Source organism: Podarcis liolepis (genome assembly GCF_965112155.1).
Source record: "Podarcis liolepis genome assembly, chromosome: 2".
NCBI classification, from domain to species: Eukaryota; Metazoa; Chordata; class Lepidosauria; order Squamata; family Lacertidae; genus Podarcis; species Podarcis liolepis.
The window spans coordinates 55,950,099-55,969,168 of NC_139555.1; the positions used below are offsets into that span (position 1 = coordinate 55,950,099).

The 19,070-nt window shown below is 41.6% G+C and overlaps 2 protein-coding genes across 3 annotated transcripts; one reads left to right on the plus strand and one right to left on the minus strand.

Moving 5' to 3' along the window:
* Nucleotides 1–7,015, plus strand: LOC310700351 (uncharacterized protein). 2 transcript variants are annotated; one of them, XM_083489656.1, is made up of 5 exons: nt 1–273; nt 1,295–1,511; nt 2,903–2,965; nt 4,614–4,742; nt 5,295–7,015. In XM_083489656.1, exons 2-5 carry the CDS (start codon nt 1,353–1,355, stop codon nt 5,397–5,399), a joined length of 456 nt encoding a protein of 151 aa, XP_083345782.1. In that variant the 5' UTR covers nt 1–273; nt 1,295–1,352; the 3' UTR covers nt 5,400–7,015. The 2 variants fall into 2 exon arrangements, 1 of the variants encoding a protein (XP_083345782.1); XR_014522579.1 differs by lacking the exon at nt 1,295–1,511 and having other exon boundaries at nt 4–273.
* A 5,620-nt stretch (nt 7,016–12,635) lies between these two features.
* Nucleotides 12,636–18,152, minus strand: LOC310697582 (uncharacterized protein). The gene is made up of 4 exons (XM_083484309.1): nt 17,943–18,152; nt 16,494–16,556; nt 14,320–14,439; nt 12,636–13,995 (listed from the first exon to the last, which is right to left on the minus strand). The coding sequence occupies exons 1-4, from the start codon at nt 18,120–18,122 to the stop codon at nt 13,876–13,878; spliced, it is 483 nt and encodes a 160-aa protein (XP_083340435.1). The 5' UTR covers nt 18,123–18,152; the 3' UTR covers nt 12,636–13,875.
* Nucleotides 18,153–19,070: the final 918 nt, after the last annotated feature.

The following is a 19,070-nucleotide window of genomic DNA, read 5'->3' on the forward strand; positions in this document are numbered from 1 at the left end:
ATGGGTTGGCTAGCCCTGCCACTGCCACAAAGAAGACCTTTTCTTCACCCACCTCACACCAATAAGCAGTTGGGGGCAGTGGTAGAGAAGGGCTCCAGTTTTAAAATCCAGGCAGTCAAATGTGGGGAGAAATGATCTTACGGGTATCCTGCCCCCAAGCAACTTAGGGCTTTGAAGATTAATACTAGCACTCTGAACTGGACCAGGAAACTGGAATACAGAAAATAATTATTTCTAGAGTGTACAAGTTATTACTAGAATGGGAGACAAAAGGTGAACTGGAAAAATAAGCTATTGGGCGAGGGATATAGGACATAATATATAATTCAGTGCATGTGAGGAATTATGGAATAAAGACTTAAAATTTACAGCATGTTACAATTTTTTGAAAATGATATATAGGTAGTATCTTACACCTAGTAAATTAGCAAAGATGTATAAGTCAGAATCAGATATTTGTTGGAAATGTAAAGAGAAAGAAGGTACTTTCTATCATATGTGGTGGACATGAAAAATGGCTAAGGGCTTCTGGGAGATGATACACAATGAAATGAAGAGGGAGGGGAAGGCCCTTTGTAAAAAGCTTTTCTTTTAGGAATTGTTTCAGATGTACCTAGAGATCGGGGGGAGGGGAATTCCTTGAAAAAAGGAAAAAAGGAAAGGAAAATCTTTTCATGTATGCAACTATGGCAGCCCAAATGGTATATGTTCAGAAATGGAAGGAGGGTAAACACCCACAAAGGAGGAATGGCAGATGAAACTGATGGGCTATGCAGAAATGGTAAGTTTAACTAGTAGAATAAGAGACCAGGAAGAAAGAGACTTTCAAGAACACTGGAAAAGATTTGAAATATTTAGAATACTTAAAAAAACTATTGTAAACCAATTAAAACTGATTAGAGAAAATTCAGAAGTATAATGCAAACTGAGATTAAAAAGGGGGAAAGAACATGAAATAACTAGAATATGCAGTGGTAAAGGGTAAATAAAATGAAACATGGAACAGGGGGAAGGGAAGTCAAGGTGAAATGTATGGTTTGTATTTTGGTGACTGTAAACGTGTACATTTTGTAAAATTGGGGGGGGGGGAATTAGGGAACCACCTGGACATTCTAATTTGGGCCGATGAAGTCCTATCAGATATAACTTGATAGGATTTCCATTGAATAGCAACAATTGCTCATTGTGACCATGATGTCAAGATTGATGTGGTTTTGCGATTTTGAGGAGGGTGGAGATTCTGCACATACTGACAGCTATCTTTTTTTCCGCTGTTACACATATAAATATTCAGCTTGCAAAGGAGCAACAAGCAGTAAGGATTGTTGTAGTGCCTAATAATCAAAAGGACGATGCCAGTGTTTCTGAAAGCAATCCTGGCAATCTGCTTGTTGGTAGAAATTGTCTCTACCACTCCATTAAGACAACCAGAACAGATAGATTATATAAAATTTAAAAGATATGTTGCAAACTTAAACGCCAGCCTTCGTCCAGCATGTGAGAGCTTACAGGTAAGTCAAATATCATATTTATTTTTATTGTCATGTCATTATGTATTGTGGCCAATTTATTGCTTCTTGAACAATCACAAAGAAGGCAAGGAGGATGTTTTGTTATTAAACCAACTTCTGTGGGCAAAATGTGCTAACTTCTTTTCTCTCTCTCTCAAAATGTACTAAGAAGAAGAGGAGAAGAGGGTTGTACTTTTTTACACAACATAAATGGTTCAATAGGATGTATCACTTTACTCAATATTCAGATTCATTCCTTGGAAGCATAAGTGTTTTATCTTTCTAGGAAACCTTTAACAGCAGCATGTTGATGATGCTACTGATTCAGAATCTTTAGCATGATTGCCACTTTAAAAAAGAAATATATTATTATTTCGCAAGTGTATAGGTACTAGACAAAATCTTCATTATCTCATTAATTCTAAACCACATCAGAACTTTCCTTTCATTCAACAATGATTTCAGTAATTATTCACTGATGTATGCTACTTTGAGCTCTTTGCAGAAAGGTAGGATAGAAAGTGTAATAAGTAAATAACTATTGGATAAAAATTGTGCTGCTGAAAGCTTAAGATATTTGCGAGTTGCTGTTAGTAGACCGGGCTAGTATCTAGTCTAGAATCATAAGCATTAACATAAGCAGAAACCAGTAACAATGATTTAGTGAATATGTTCTCAGCACAATGAGACAACAAGAAAATCCCAGAGTAATCTCCTTTCTTTGTAAAATCTAGAACTGAAAGTTACAGGTCACACATTCTGCTCTGCCCAGGGACCACAATCCAGAGATATGATGCTGAAATCCATGGCTCTAAAGTACCTTAGAGCAACTGGCACAATACACACAATACTGGTCAACCTATTACCCCTTTAACCATGTTCCCTCATGCTGGTAGGCTTCTGTCCATGAAATATATAGGAACAGGCTGCCTGTAGTAGATTGTTTTCACAAATGGATTCAGGTTTCTTCTATATGAGGGCAAATGTGTTCCCCTCACTCAGTTGAGCTTGCATGGTTTACAGTTTTAGGCTTTTTAAAAAAGTCTTCCTGAAGTCCTTTGCAGAACATCATTTTTTCAGGAACACCCAGCCTGGTATCTTTGGCAAGCCTACAAATGAGCCATGATGCTGGCAATTGGTTGTCCCCAACATCTGCTAATCGCACATACGCTGCCTTTGCAGGTGAAGACTTCATGTTGAATTACTGTAGCCATTGAGAAACTTTTTCTCATTGAATCAGTCTAGTCCATGTTTGAAGAAGACCATGCACTTCCTCTAAAATGGAAATGAGAGAGGGGGCAGGAAACAGTTGACCAAGGTCTAGCCAGCGAGTCAGGACTCGCTTGCCAAAGTTTCCTTCCTTAACCAATTTATTGCCTTTTGTTTTACAGAATTCATCTTGTGGTAATGAAGAAATAAGAATAATTAGCTTTGAACCTAATGCTGAGAAAATTGTAAGTGAAAAGTTTATGTCCTTAACCCAAAATGTAATGCTTGAAAGTGTTTAGCAGCAAAAACTGAGCTGTTTGGGGCATGTGGTGGGTGGGTTGAACGGACATTTAGAAAATCTTCCGTAATTTTTAAACAGCCATGGCTACTTTATTGAGGAGTGTCCACAGCTGGCATCAAACCATTCTTTATTCATTATTATTCATTATTTTGAAAAGCTACAGATTGCTGTCCATATAGTCAAAACGTTTGTTGCTATGGCAGGGCAGTGGAAAGGACACTAAACTATCAGGTTGTGAAAAAGCAATTCCACTGAAAAAGTTCTCAACACTTGGGAATCGCAACACAATTTCCCAGTACAGGATAAAATATAAATTATGCATTGGAGAAAATCGCAATTTTTTCATAAATCAATATATTGAAGCCTTATTTCGCCCCTCTTCCTTCAATATTACTTTTTATTTAATTTTCTGCTTTCCTCAGTTATAAAGGTTTTTGGATGTGCCACTTCTCAGCCTGATACTTCATTTGATTCAGGCAGGTCTCTTCACAATACGTGATATGGTTCAAGCTCATAGAACTTTAAACCACTATGAAAAATGTGGTTGCAGAAATTTACAAACTATGTAATGCCTTGTTAGGGACGCGGGTGGTGCCACAGAGCCTAGGACTTGCCGATCAGAAGATTGGCAGTTCAAATCCCTGTGACGGGGTGAGCTCCCTTTGCTCGGTCCCTGCTCCTGCCAACCTAACAGTTCGAAAGCATGTCAAAGTGCAAGTAGATAAATAGGTACCGCTCCAGCAGGAAGGTAAACGGCGTTTCCATGTGCTGCTCTGGTTCGCCAGAAGCAGCTTAGTCATGCTGGCCACATGACCCGGAAGCTGTACGCCGGCTCCCTCAGCCAATAAAGCGAGATGAGCGCCGCAACCCCAGAGTCGGTCACGACTGGACCTAATGGTCAGGGGCCCCTTTACCTTTACCTAATGCCTTGTTATGACCAACCAGGGGTATGTAGGAAAGGAGCCTTGCTTCTGCAAGTGTTGAGGCCTTCTCATTAAATCTTTAAGCCTGTCTCAGTCTGGAGTACAAGGAAGTACTTAGTTGGGAGAGAAACAGCAGAATCCTTGCCATGTCTATTCACAAGTTATGTAGTCCTACTGAATTCATTAGGCTTTACCCACTGTAAGTGTGGTTAGAATTGCAGCCTAAAGCTGTATTGTCATACACTCTTGCCTTGAAGTAAGTCTACTGAACTCAGGAGGGCTTACTTCTTAGAAGGCATGGTTAGGATTTCAGTCTTACAATCTTGGAAGTGACATCCTTCTAGAATGACATGTGCTTTTTTTGGACTATTGTTATTACACTTCAAAGAACATGTTAAAAGACACACATGATTTTTGCAATTATGTATGCCATGCAAGTAGCTGACCAAGGGAAAAACATCGGGGATTGATCCGCTATAGCATGAAACATAAAGAAATTAGATTATACATAAATGATAACGAGTAACTTGAGTCTTGAGAACATTATCTCCCTAAACAAGTAGTTCAGTTAAAAAAAGTATTGTGTCAAGTAAGAAATATGAACAAACCTTGTACTCAGTATGTATTGAAGTAGTCATTCTACATTCAACCTTGAACTTTTCTCAACAGTGTCAAACTTACAAAAACGTATTCTTGGACGTCTACTGTGCCCTCGATAGAGTTGCAAAAAGCAATCCAACTGAATGCAACAAAACTGTGTCTAAGATCCTGCCACACCCAGAGCTGTTTGACAACCAAGTGAGTATTCTCTGAAAATATGTATTTCCCATCAGTGAAAATCTTGTGAAAATCCAATCTTATCCGCTGACTCAGATCTTATCAGATGTGCAGAAAATCTGAAGAGAGATTTGCTTAACCAAACTTCGATCCAGCAGGTCAGATAGGCCTTTTGCAAGGCACAGCCGCAGAACGATGAGAGAAGCTCTCAGACCTGTGAGAATTAATCAGTACTTAAATACGATCAGAATATGGGCCAAGAAAAAGTGTGGATGAGCCTGTGGTAGAGAGAAAGTTTGCCCCTGCCCCTTTCTTTACTTCAGAAACTATTGGGGAGGGATTCCAGTATGGGATATATTTTTACAAGCATATTTATAAATTGCTTTATCTTGACCTAAGAGATCAGCTCTAATCATCTGTCTCTAAAACAATAATACTACTACTACTAATCATCTTCTGAATGAGCCAAAATTCGTTCAGGCCTACTGGTACTTCTACAAATTATCGTTTTGGTAGCTTTGTACTGTTGGAGCTGTGCAGCCTTATCAACTCTCCTTTTGTCTCCCTTTAAAGACCAGCTGCACTTTACCCAACGATGACGACATGCTAATGAAGGAATTCTGCTCAAAACTGCAAAACTACGTCAGCCACTTATATGCCAAATGTGTGAAGAGCTAAAAGTGTACATCGTAAGGAGTAAGAAGATTTTTGTTTCATAGGAAACCATGGCATCTGACATTGTCCTGGAAACCAACACTTCATTTGCGTTTGTTATTCTTAATGTCTGCTATCGAAAGGGTAAATGCAATAATTAATTTCTTCAGCCAGGAAAAAAAGGAAATCAATAATAATACAAACTACCCACAGCAGTGAGCTCAAACACCCTTTGAGCACCATCATATGTATTTGGAGGCTGCTACTGTGGGCAAAGATTTGAGGACCAAAATCAAATCCACACCATTCGTTTAAAGTCCATGGCTTTCTTCCAAAGAATCCTGGGAACTGTAGTCTGGTAATGGAGCGGGGAGTTGTCACCTTGTGGTGGGTAAACTACAGTTCCCAAGATTATTTGGGGTCGCAAAAGAACATCTCCTTAAAAAATGACTGGAACAAAGAACAAATCCTCCAAGTGCCCTATTTTCCAGGGACATTCCTGATTTAGAGAAGCTGTCCCGGTTTCTGATTTGATCCCAGAATGTCCTGCTTTTCCTTAAGGCATCCCTATTTTCATTGGAGAAGTGTCGGAAGGTATGGAGTCTTCCGACCCCCAAACTGTCTGAAAGCAACCCTGTACTGTATAGGAAAGTTTTCTTAATGTTTCATGTATTATTATATGTCGGAAGCTAGCCCAGAGTGGCTGGGGCAACCCAGTAAGATGTGTTGGGTATAAATAGTAAAATTATCTTTCTGGAATGGGACGTCCCTATTTTCATTAGAGAAATGTTGGAGGGTATGAAAGAAGAAGAAGCTCTCTCGAAGTCTGGTTGTGCCCAAGTCTGGCAGCAGCAGCCTTTAAGTGCCCATCTAGGAACTGGAGGTGGAAACAGGTTGAACCAGAAGCAAAAAAATTAAGGCAAATATAGTACAGTACAGCAATATTCCTCCCTCTTATCCCACAATAGAGTCCATGGATTTAGGGCATTTTCATATGAGACACTTTTTCAGACTGCAGGCACACTGCACATTTCAGTCAGATGGCTTTCCCCAAAGTATTCTGGGAATTGTAGTTTGTTAAAAGTGCTCTGTGTGGGTTGCATTTTCTATCAAGGCATGCCTTCACATCAGCAGGGACTCCATTTTTATTTTATTTCTTAAATTTGTTGTTATATAGTTGCAACTGACGACTTTTTACCAAGCAGTAGTTTAACATGGTGCATGTGTGTATGTCACTGCTGTCTGGTTTGTTCTGTCAAGTCCTACAGAAATGGGAGCATAAATCATGGGCAGATGTGTGGTAAAGTGGTTGTCTACATCTATGCATCCATTCATAAAAATGGAGGGGTGTGTGAAAGCACTGAAATAGAGTTTATTTCCTCTTAGCAGTTTCATGACATTGGGTTGAACTTATTTATTTCTGTTCTATTTAACATATTTAATATTTTATATTATAAATATTTTCTTATCAAGATTAGAAAACAAACCTGTGCTTAAGTGATGCAATAAATGAGATATTTTGTTGAAATTAGTAACCGTAAGAGTTATGACCATTATTTAATATTTAAAACCATAGTTATATATTTTCTTGTTTGTAGTTATGTAATTGGTACTGTTGTTGTTTTCATAAACTTTCCTCATTTTGTACTGAAGAATAATTTTATACATGTTTGTACTGCAATTGCATTTATTCTGTATTTAAATTGATGTGGATTTCTTATGTGCTGTTTTTATATTAAGTTAATAATGAAAATATTTAAGTTACCAAACACACAATAAAATCTTTAACATATTTTAAGAATACTTGGATCGAGTCATTTGTGAAGCGGTATGAATTGGGCTTCACATTACACTTTATTGGGTAAAGCTGAACCAGCAACAAGGATTACAAACCCAATAAATTTGTTCACCTCACGCTTTTCAGTGCATTTGCTCATACTTTCCTAAGCACAAAAATATGCATTTTTTAAAGAAGATTTATTGTGCTAGGGTGATGGAGTGCTTTAATTCACTGTAATTGTGCACACTTAAAATTCGAGTATTCTTTTTACTAAAACGAGCCCAGGAAGGGAAATATATCTACACTAATACAAATAAGACTTCTAGAAACAGTTTAAAACAACCTTTTAAAACAGCTTAAAGATCTTCAAAGCAATCACCTGCTCTGCAACTAAGTACTATGCACTTGAATCCCTTGTGCAAAATTGTGACACTCTGGAGAACGATCACATTAAGCCTTGGCATAATCATCCTCAGTATTCCCATTTGTACAGTGAGATGGAAGGTGGACTGTGTTTTACAAGGCCTTCCATGTGCTTAATTCTGTAAATACATCAAATTTGTGAATATTTGTTTCTGCTTGTGGCACATTCCTAATTGCACTGGACTCAACTTGCCATTCTCCACTAGCCACCCTGGTCTCACCTCTGGGCCATTGCCAGGCTTCACCTCAAGCCCCACTCCTGATAGCAACACTTTGTCGAAAACACTAATAAAGAGAAGAAGAATTGCACTGGTATTGCACTGAATGGATGAGTGGGTGTCTATCACTGTGTGGAAATGCTGGAATGGTGAGAAGAGTTGGACTCACCAGCGCCACCTAGCCGCTCTTTTCCTCTTGAGCTAGCTTTCACATTCAGCACCAAACAGTTATAATCCATCTGCACTCTCACTCTCGCTTTCTCTTTCTCCCCCTCCCTCCAACAACAACAACATCATCATCACCCTCAACATTTTTCAGTGTTTTCTAATTGCCTTGTAAGTCGGAACTGTCTTATAAACAAATGTTACCACGCCTTGTCATAACTTGGACAACTGCTGTCTCTCTCCTAACAAAAATCTTTCTCATTCTCTCTTTCAGTTAGTGAGACATTTCCCATCCTTTTTATCAACCCATGAGAACTTTCTCAGCCTCGTAGCTGGCAGGATCTCATACACAAGCATCTTCCTTGATTGTCACAGGTTTTATGGGGTCCTTCAAATGTTGTTGGACTCCAACTCTCAACAGCTTCAGCAATAGTGGCTGACAGAGTCACAGTCACAGAAACATCTGGAGGCAATGCTTACCTTTCCAAGACTGAAGTCAGTGCTAGCTAATCAGGAGAGGAGAAGGGTGAAGTAGCAAGTGGTGCAGAAACAGTAGCAGAGCCAATCCAAAGCTGTTGTCATTGTGCCAGCCTGCCGCTTCACTCCCCTCAATCTCAGGAATTGGCCATGGCCCCCTGGCTGACTTGGGAAGCAAGCAATGCCACCCTGCCCTGCCGACCCCTATTGTCTGGTGGAAGACACTATGCTGGCTAACACTTGAGCTTGGTTCTCATTCACACAGTTTCATTGTCTCATGAAAAGTCACTCTGGCTGGCAGAGTAGATAACAGCTACAACACAGAGCCAAACTATTCTCTTGTTTTGATCATCATGGCTACTTTGGAGTTTGCTCAGTCCAGTGGTCTAGTGTAGCCGAATTAACTAATGGTGGCAAAATACCACCGTTTTGCAATAAAGTTATGGTGGTGCCTGTCTTGCCAAGGGACAAAATGGTTCTTTTTGAATGCAGGTAGGCATGTGTCAGGGGTACAGGGGCAGAGGCACAGGGAAGGGAGGAAATGGAGAGCGATGGAGAGGAATCCCAGAACAGTGAGGAAGAGGATGGCAATGACGCAAGGGATTCTATGAGTCTCTCCAGCGAATCAGAAGATTCCCAGAAGGGGGCGCCCGTGGTCAGGGCAAGGGAAGCCCCAGGGGGAAAGTGTCAGGAGCGGGGGGCCAGCAGGGGACCCCAAAGCGGCAGCTGGGAATCAGGGCCAGCTTCCCCGCCGGAGCGCAGCGAAGGGGGGGGGAGTTCCCAGTGTGTCAGGGGAAACAGCTCCGGCAGCAGAGAAGGAGGAGGGGTCAGAGCAAGCCATCCTCCCGGAAGGGGAGGAGGGCAGTGGAGGGAGCAGCGTAACTGTCAAAAGGAAGGTTAGAGGTTGGGCGCGCGCGCCAAGTTCAAATGAGGAGGCGCGCAGAAGAACAGGGAGCCCGGAGGAGGAGCCAGGTCCCAAAGCCCGCAGGAGGGGGGAAGAGCAGTCTGGAGATTCCGCTTCAGGGGAATCCAGGAGGGGCGGAACCCCAGCGGGCAGAAAGACCCTGCGGAAAAGGAAGGAGAGGAAGAGGTGGAGCAGCGTAAGCCTCTTAAACTGGTGCAGGGGAGGGACTGATTCAGAGGGGACTCCAACGGTCTAAGGCAAAGAGACCCGGGGCTGCGCGCCTCGGTTGTGGAACCAACAATGAACTGCAATAAACATCCTTGTATATAAGAAGAACTGGGCGTTGGTCTTTTGTGAGCTGAGACCTGAGGCAGCCCGGACAGCATGAAATGAAAATGAAAATGAAAAGAAAAACCAATCTGCAGTTTAACCAGATTTGTTGGCTTGGCAAGGATACTAAGCAAATCACAAAAACAGAGATTTCACAGATCTTAGAGTTGCTGGGTAAACCTCTCTGGAGCAACTGGACATCCTTCCACACCTTCTCTCTAAAGCTGGCATTAGGATCTTTCTCTAAACAGAGACTACCCGGCTTGATATATCGTTGCATGCCACCCCAAACTAGGTGGTGCGAAATTCCAGGGGTTCCAGGCGCTTACCCAGAGTCTGGCTTCCTTAGAGCAAGGGAGAGCTGAGACTGTGGTGTCTTTATGATATATGGTATATTTACACACAAACAACCAGCGCCTAAGATGAGGGGGCTCGCAGTATCAACACCCAAGGCGGCCTTGCGTCTCCCAGTGCTACAGCCTTAGATTCCAGCAGAGATCAGGCCTGGCTCTCCCTCTCTGGCTTCTGCCTGCTTCTAGCCCAGCTGTCACACACTGTTTTTGTCTTTCTCACTACCAGCCGTGTGAAGGGAGGCCCCCCCCCTCCATTTGCCCTGTGACGCAGAGCAACCTCCTTTCTTATAATAATGATCCCACGGTAACTAAGGTGGCAACTGCGGCCTTTGTCTCACAAAGGAAAATGCCTAGCTAATACAATGAGGGACTCCTCCATTACATTTTAACCCCTGCCGAACACAGGACCCCAGAAATGAGGCATCATGCAGCCTAACCTTTCCCCTCAACCACAACCCCATTAAATGATGTCTCCAAAAATTTCCACACTCCTGGCTGTTGACTTCAAAGGACAGATTACTGGCCAAGTGAGATAGCTCAACAGTCAGTCCTGTACTGACCTGCCTGTCCAATGCCTTATCTTGATGGCTTATAAGGAAAGCCCACCACCCTTATTACTGTACTTTCTTATGCTGCAGTCTTACCCAAAGCCCACATCCCTTCTCATGACATAACACATTCCTAAACACACTTAACTTCTTAAAGGACACTTGAAGGAGTAATACAGTATTAACTGCACAGGTTCAGGTTTCTCTGCAGTCCTTGCATAGCCTACAATTGCCACGCAAATGTTGGGACCTTCACAAAAATGCTTAAGCCATCACGGCTTCTCACTTTGTCATACAGAGTCCCAGGTCTAGTACACACCAGGGCAAGCTGGGGGTGGGGAAGGAGTGTTTGGTGTAGGAAGTACTCACAGGGTGATGGAGGATGGTGAGGCGAAGGGACACAGGAACCAGAGCAGCAGGAACCATCTCCAGGGACAGAGGAGCCCCTATCTCCACAAACACAGCAGGCTCTGAGGCATAGGGAGCAGCAAGCAGGGTACTCCAGGAGGCTGAGGCAGTCAAGGCCCTCTTGGCCAGGTGGGCCTCGCTAGCTCTGAGAGGAGGTGTTTGATTCCTTAGCTGGAGTAGGCTCAGAACAGGTGAGGCTCATTTGCCTCATCAAGCCCACATGCTGCAATCAGCATGCAGAGTACACAAGGGCAGCGGAGCTGAGGTGCTGTGTCTGCTCAACTTCTTGGATACTTCAGGATCTCTGAGGGACTGTGCTTTAGTTTGGACTTTGGCCATGTGGATTGACTCCGGACATACCTGTCGTACTGTCTTGCTGCCAGGTAGGCCAGGGATTTGGGACAGGTGTGCAGGTGATTCAATCAGGATTCACCACAGCAGCAGAATGCTGCAGTTGCTTACACAGTCCTAATTTGCTCAGAAGTTTGAAACACTTAAGAAAAAGGGAAGCTTGTGTATCCCTGAACTCATGTCCCTGGTCCCCAAAACAAACATTGGGGTACCCCATATCATACATCTGTGCAATTGTAACAATAATAGTCACATACTATAGTCTATACACACACACACAACCCTATAGTTAGTTGTATTATTGATTTGGTGTTTTCTTTTGCCCTCAGGCTTCCTTGCATGCAGTACATAAATTCAAAGACTTCTGTGCTTAAAATGCTGCAGTTTTGGGTGTTCACTTTGGTACCTGACCAGGAGAAAACGTCCAAGCAGTGATACTAATGTAGAACAGAGTTTGCACCTGAGGAGTATTGGAGGGTGAGGCCTGGCACAAAGTATCTGAGGGTCAAGTTGTCAGATACCACTCTCTCCTCATTGTAATATCTCTTTCGCATTTCTGTTACGGGGGCCAGGCTTCTGTCATACTCGTGGGCCAAGTCCAGCTGCAATCACAGTTGCAAACAAGGACCCTCTCGTGTAGAAGTTCCTGAGTGGGGCTTGAAGAGGAGCTTAGTGATGGTGCAGAGGTAGCCATACAGTAGGTGGCTGGTGGATAATGTGAAGTCAGGGATAGTGCAATTTAAGATGTTCCACGTACAGAAACAAACGTTCATGAGATAGACCAGATATCTATGGAATTAAAAACCTGAAGGGCATTGTAAAAAGTACTCTTTCCCAACGGTCCGTACAAATGGTAATAATGAGGGTGAGTAAGTTAAGGCTTAATGTGATCATTCTACGGGTATCTCCAGAGTCCAGGCTGTCACTATTTTGCAGGAGGGATTCAAGTGCATAGGATTTAGCTTGGAAGTAGGCAATAAACCTTATTTGAAACTTGTATTAGTATTGATATGTTTGCCTCCCTGGCCGCCTTGAAGTGAATGCAATACTGGAATTTTAGGTTTGCAGAATGAAAGTGAATTAAAGCACTCTTTCTCCCTAGCACCATGAATTGACTTAAAAAGCAAAGGCTAGTGTGAGGTGAACTAATTTATTTAGTTTGTGATCTTTGTTACAGGTTCAGATTGCCCAACAGAGTGTAATGTCAAATGGAAATGTATACTGTTTCAAAAATGACTCTATTTAAGCTTTATGGAGATATTTTCATAAATATCAAGGGAAAACAATCAAGGGGAAACAGGAGTCTTGCTTGATATTTTATTGTGCGTTTTGTCACTGAAACATTTTCATTCTCAACTTAATATATAAAAGGCACATAAGAAAACCATATCAGTTTAAATATAGTATTAATTTAATTGTAATACAAACATGTATAAAATAATTATTTAGTACCAAATTAGTAACAGTGTCAATAATATAGCTAAAAAGAATACAATATGTAACTTTAACCATAACTTTAAATATTAAATAATGGCCACAGCCTAAAAGTCTTACTGTTACTGATTTCAATAAAATACTTCTCTCTAGATGTGCTTAGCATTATTGCGTCACTTAAGCACAGGTTTGTTTTCCAATGTTGATCGGAAAATACTTAGAATATGCAACATTAAATATGTTAAATAGAACAGAAATAAATAAGTTCAACCCAATGTCATGAAACTGCTAAGAGGCAACAAACACTATTTCAGTGCTTTCACACACCCCTCCATCATTATGAATGGATGGATAGATGCAGACAAGCACTTTACCACACATCTGCCCAAGACTTATGCTGACATTTTCTGTACTACTTGACAGAACAATCCAGACAGCAGTGACATACACACATGCACCGTGTTAAATTACTGCTTGGTAAAAGGTCATCAGTTGCAGCTTAATACAAAAAACAACATAGAATAGCAAATAACAAAGAATAAAAAATAAAATAAAATTTGATTGCCCTTAGATGCTAAGGCATGGCCATACAATGGGACACTTCTCCATTAGAACAACCCAATTTAGGGAGAACTGTTTCTTCGTGGTTCCAGTGGCATTTTTTGGTTTTAGGAGATGTCACAGATCTTCGCCCTTTCTACACTCCAGCCCCCACACCCAAAATTCCAGGGAACTGTAGTTTACCCATTACAGAGCTATAATTCCCAGCCCCTAACAAACTGCAGTTCCCACGATTCTTTGGTGGAAAGCCATGTGCTTTAACTGTGCTATAAGTGAATGGTGTGGATGTGACTCCAGTCCTCAAATCTTTGCGCAAAACATCAACCACCAAATACATATGGCGACGCTCAAGGGGTCTCTGAGCTCGCTGCTGTGCGTTAGATTGCATTATTATTGATTTATATTTCCTGGCTTAATAAATTAATTGTTGCATTTCCCTATTTGACTGCATACATTAAGAATAACAAACATGAATGAGTTGTTGGTTTCCAGAACAATGTCGGATGCCATGGTTTCTTATTGGGGGGGGAAAGAGATCCTCCCAGTTCTTATGATGTAGACTTTTTCTTGTCCACATAGCAGACATATAAACTTCTGACGTAGTCCAATAGAGCTGGACAGAATTCCTTCATCGGCCTGCTACCGATGTTTGGCAAAGTGCAGTTGGTCTTTAAAAGAAGATGGGGGGGGGGGGGAGAGTTAAATTGACCATACAGTTCCAACAGTACAATGCTAATAAAATGGTAATTAGGAGGAGGAGGCCTGAGCTTATTTTGGCCCATTGAAAAGATTTATTTTTTATTGGTTTTCCTGACAGTTGATTAGAGCTGACCTCTTAGGTAAAGTAAGCTAAAGCAATTTGTAAATACATTTGTAAAAATATACCCCACCCCACCAAGAATCCCTTCTGAACGTTTAAAAAAGGGAGCGCAAACTATTTCCCTACTGTGTCTCACTAATGAGAAATATATACATTTACAAAAAATACTCACATGGTCTTCATACAGAGAGTCGGGTGGAAGCATATTTGATACAGTGCTGTTGCAAGAATTTTGAGAGACGTTTTTCAGAGCCTCGTTGACTTGGCAAAATACTCTGCCGTAAGTTTTGCACTGTTGAAAAAAAGGTTTAAAATTGAATGCAGCATGACCGCTTCAACGCAGTTTGAATGCAAGGTTCATTCGTTTTTTTGTCATTTGAGGTGATACTTTTTTATTGCACTATCTAGGAGGAAAATGTTCTCTAGAATTTATATGTACAGTCATTCCTCGGGTTGAATGCGCTTCAGGTTGAGCACTTTCAGGTTGCGCGCCACAGCAACCCGGAAGTAACGGAGCACATCACTTCCGGGTTTTGCTTCTCGTGCATGCGCAGACGCTCAAAATGACATCACGCGCATGCGCGGAAGCCGCAAAACGCCACCTGCGCACATGCAGACGTGCCGTTGCATCTTACGTTCCATTCAGGATACGAACGGGGCTCCGGAATGGATCCCGTTCGCATCCCGAGGTACCACTGTATGTTGATCTGACAGAATGGTGCATGTTACTCATTATCGGTCCATATAATAATGCTATAGCAGATCTATTCCTGATGCTTTTCCCTAGGCAAGCCAGTTGCATTGTATACACATTTTCAATTATGCTGTGTATATTTTAATCTGGTTTTTGAAGTGCAATAGTGCTGTTCAGAAAAAGCATGTGCCCTTCTAGCAGGCTGCCAGCCAGACACATGACATAATAACTATGTTGGTGCCCCTGCAACCCCAGAACTCTGAGCGTCCTCTGGTATGCGCAGCTCTGGAAAAGCCATTCCCCTTCTTCTCCAGTGCACTTCAGTGACATATATCAAATGATACATGTACACTAATCTTCTAGCATAACACAGCAAGAAGCGTGAGGCATCGTAGAGCTAACCTATGTAATTATTTACACACTATGTACAGACAAAGGAGTCATGGCGTCCTCTTTCTCGAGCTCCGAGAGAAGAAACAGGCAGAAGTAAAAGCAAAAGTACAGTGGTACCTCAGGTTAAGAACTTAATTTGTTCTGGAGGTCCGTTCTTAACCTCAAACTGTTCTTAACCTGAGGTACCACTTTAGCTAATGAGGTCTCCTGCTGCCACCATGCGATTTCTGTTCTCATCCTGAAGCAAAGTTCTTAACCTGAGGTACTATTTCTGAGTTAGCAGAGTCTGTAACCTGAAGCGTCTGTAACCTGAAGCGTCTGTAACTCGAGGTACCACTGTACAGTACAATAAGTATATACAGCGGAAGAGATAAGACTGTCTTCCATTCCCACACTCTTCTCAGAGAGGCATGTGATTTACACCAATCTCTTCTGCAGCATCGGAGGCGTGAAATACTAACAAGATGAACGCCTGCAGTCTTCAAGATTGAAGACTCCTTAGAAAAAGCCCCAGTGAGTTCCATATGACTTACTCCAAGGCAAGAATGTAGGACAGCAATAGGCTGCACTTCTAACAACATTTATCTGGGAGTAAACGCCAATGACTTAAGTAAGACAAGGCTCCTTTTCCACATACCCCTGGTTGGTCATAACAAAGCATTTCATAGCTTGTAGATTTCTGCCACCACATTTTTCTTAGTGGTTTAAAGTTCTATGAGCCTGAACCATATCATGTATTGTGAAGAGACCTGTCTGAATAAAATGAAGTAGCAGGCTGAGAAGTGGCACACCCAAAAACTTTTATAACTGAGGAAAGCAGAAAACTAAGTAAAAAGTAATGTAATGAGTTATGCAAAATGATGCAGTTTCCCCCAAAATGTAATCTAGCATTGTAGGTCACCGCAACAAATCTCCTGTACAGTACTGAGAAATTGTGTGGTAATTTCCAACTATGGAGAATGTTTTCAGTGGAATTCCATTTTTGTGATGTGTTTTCCCTTCCATTGACCTGCCATAGCAACAAACACTTTGACTGCTTAGATAGTAATCTGTAGAGAAGGTCTCAAATAAAGTGTACAAGTTGTGAGACTCCTCTGAAGGTTCTCAAGGTCCAAATATAGCATTTCAAAATAATGAAGGAAGAATGGCTTGATGCCAACTGTGGGCACTCCTCAATAAATTAGCCATGGCTGATGTCTGAAAATTACGGAAGATTTTCTAAGTGTCCATTATGTCAAGGACATAAACATTTTGCTTACTGTTCGCTCAGCATTAGGTTCAAAGCGAATCTTTCTTATTTCTTCATTACCACAAGATGATTTCTGTAAAAGAAAAGGCAATAAATCGGTTAAGGAAGGAAACTTTGGCAAGCGAGTCCTGACTCGCTGGCTAAACCTTGGGCAACTGCCTCCTGCTCCCGCCCTCATTTCCATTTTAGAGGAAAGAAGCAGGAGAAGTGCAAGCTGGTCTTCTTGACAGCCTTCAAACATGGACTAGGCTGATTCAATGAGAAAGAGTGTCTCAGTGGCTGCAATAATTCAGCATGAAGCCTCTACCTGCAAAGGCAGGGTATGCTCAGTTGCCAGATGCTGGAGACAGCCAACTTGGGATGGCAACTGCCACCATCAGGGCTCATTTGTAGACTTGCCAAAGATATGAGGATGGACGTTGCTGTGAAAAGGATGTTCTGCAAAGAACCCCAGGGAAAACATTTTTTTTAAAAAAACAACAACAACCCTCATGCTGTAAACTTTGCAAGCTGAACTGAGTGAGAGGAACACTTTTGTCCTCGTAAAGAAGAAACAATATTTTGAGAACAATCTTCTACAGGCAGCCTGTTCCTGTATATTTCATGCACAGAAGCCTACCAGCATAAGGAAACATGGTTAAAGGGGTAATAGGTGGATTTGTATCATGTGTATTGTGCCAATTGCTCTAAGATACACAGGGAACGCTATGCAGCCATGGACCTCAGCATCATATCTCTGGATTGTGGTCCCTGGGCAGAGCAGGATGTGTGAGCTGTAATTTCAGTTCTAGATTTTACAAAAAAAAAAAGGAGATTACTCTGGGATTTTCTTGTTGTCTCATTGTGCTGAGAGCATTCACAAAATCACCATTACCAGTTTCTGCTTATATTAATATTTATGATTCTAGATTAGATACTAGCCTGGTCTACTTATAGCAACTAGCAAATATCTTAAGCTCTTAGCAGCATGGTTTTTATCCTGAAAATGTACACAGTTATTCATTCATTACATTTTCCTCCCCACCTTTCTGCAAGGAGCTCAAGGTGGCATACGTCACTGAATAAAAGTTCTGATATGGCTCAGGATTATAAAGTATTGAAGATTTTGTCTAGTAGCTGCACATTAACAAGATAATAATGTATTGCCTTTTAAAAGTAGGAACGTTTTAAAGATTCATTTTGATTATTTCAGTTCTGCAGCATGTAAAATACCAAATTGGGTATCATTGTCAACATGCCTGCATATTAAGTAAAGCAATACGTCCTGCTGAACTATTTCTGCTGTGTAAGCAAGTGCTTACTTCTTATTCTTAGAGAGAGAGCACATGCTGAGAGAAAAAGTAACAACATCTGGCTTCCATAAGGTGATTCAGTAATAAATCTGTCCTCCTTGCCTTCTTTGCAATGGTTAAACAAGCAATAAATTGGCTGCAAAACATTAAAAAAAATAATTATGTACCTCCAGGTTCTCGCATTCCGTAACAAGTCGTTTCTGTAATATTGTTAGTTTTCTTTGAAATCTGCACTTGTCCGTTTTCTGTACCTCTCTTCTGAACTTGCCTAGTTGTTTTAGTGGAGTAGTAGAGATAATTTCTACCAGCAAACAGATTGCCAGGATTGCTTTCAGAAACACAGCCATCGTCCTTTTGATTATTAGGAGCTACAGACAAGATCCTTACTGCTTGTTGCTCTTTTGCAAGCTGGATATTTATATGTGCAACAGGGGAAGGAGATAGGTGGTGTGGAATCCCCACTATCCGCAAAAGCGCAAAACCACATCTATCTGATTATGTGGAAGATCTCTCAGTGCAAAATGAGTAATTGTTGCTGCTTAATGGAAATCGCAAGCAGGGCTTGCGTGAAGAAGGTTGTCTTTGCCTTGGCCCTAAAGCTCAATTAGAATGTCCAGTGGGTTTCAAGGTCCAGTTCAGAGTTCTGGTATTATCTATCAAAGCCAGGATACCCTTAAGCAGGCTCATGCGGGGCGATGAGGAACTGGGCACACTTGACCCAGGCCTTGGAGGGCTAAACTGGCAGGCAGGGGAGGGGGCGCCAGGGACCAGCTGCTTTTCTGTTTGAGTTTATAAAATATCTGCATTGGAGTCCTTTTCAAAATCTGCCTGCCTATTGATCTGAGGTGGGTGGTAAGGAAAGGGTCTTCTTGGTGGCAGTGGTCTAGTTATTGAATGGTCTCCCACAAAAGGCTCACTTATGTTAGGATTTTGGTTGCAAACCTTTTGTTTTCCCAGGCCTTTTAGCAACTATTATTTTTACTGCTTCAGTTTTGACTATATATATGTACAGTGGTACCTCGGGTTACAGACACTTCAGGTTACAGACGGGATAAGAACTTTGCTTCAGGATGAGAACAGAAATCGTGCCATGGCGGCAGTGTGAGGCCCCATTAGCTAAAGTGGTGCTTCAGGTTAAGAACAGTTTGAGGTTAAGAACGGACCTCCAGAATGAATTAAGTTCTTAACCCAAGGTACCACTGTATATGTATATATATCTTTGGGATTTTCTTGTTATCACATTGTTCTGAGAGCATTCCTGTCTTTAAATATATATTATTTGCTGCCCTTTTGCT

Coding starts and splice junctions, on each gene's coding strand:
- LOC310700351 (XM_083489656.1), top strand. CDS start 1,353: ATGCCAGTGTTTCTGAAAGCAATCCTGGCAATCTGCTTGTTGGTAGAA. Junction 2,966..4,613: donor AACCTAATGCTGAGAAAATT/GTAAGTGAAAAG, acceptor TTTTCTCAACAG/TGTCAAACTTACAAAAACGT. Junction 4,743..5,294: donor CAGAGCTGTTTGACAACCAA/GTGAGTATTCTC, acceptor CTCCCTTTAAAG/ACCAGCTGCACTTTACCCAA.
- LOC310697582 (XM_083484309.1), bottom strand. CDS start 18,122: ATGGCTGTGTTTCTGAAAGCAATCCTGGCAATCTGTTTGCTGGTAGAA. Junction 16,557..17,942: donor CGGAATGCGAGAACCTGGAG/GTACATAATTAT, acceptor TTTCTTTTACAG/AAATCATCTTGTGGTAATGA. Junction 14,440..16,493: donor AACCTAATGCTGAGCGAACA/GTAAGCAAAATG, acceptor TTTTTTCAACAG/TGCAAAACTTACGGCAGAGT.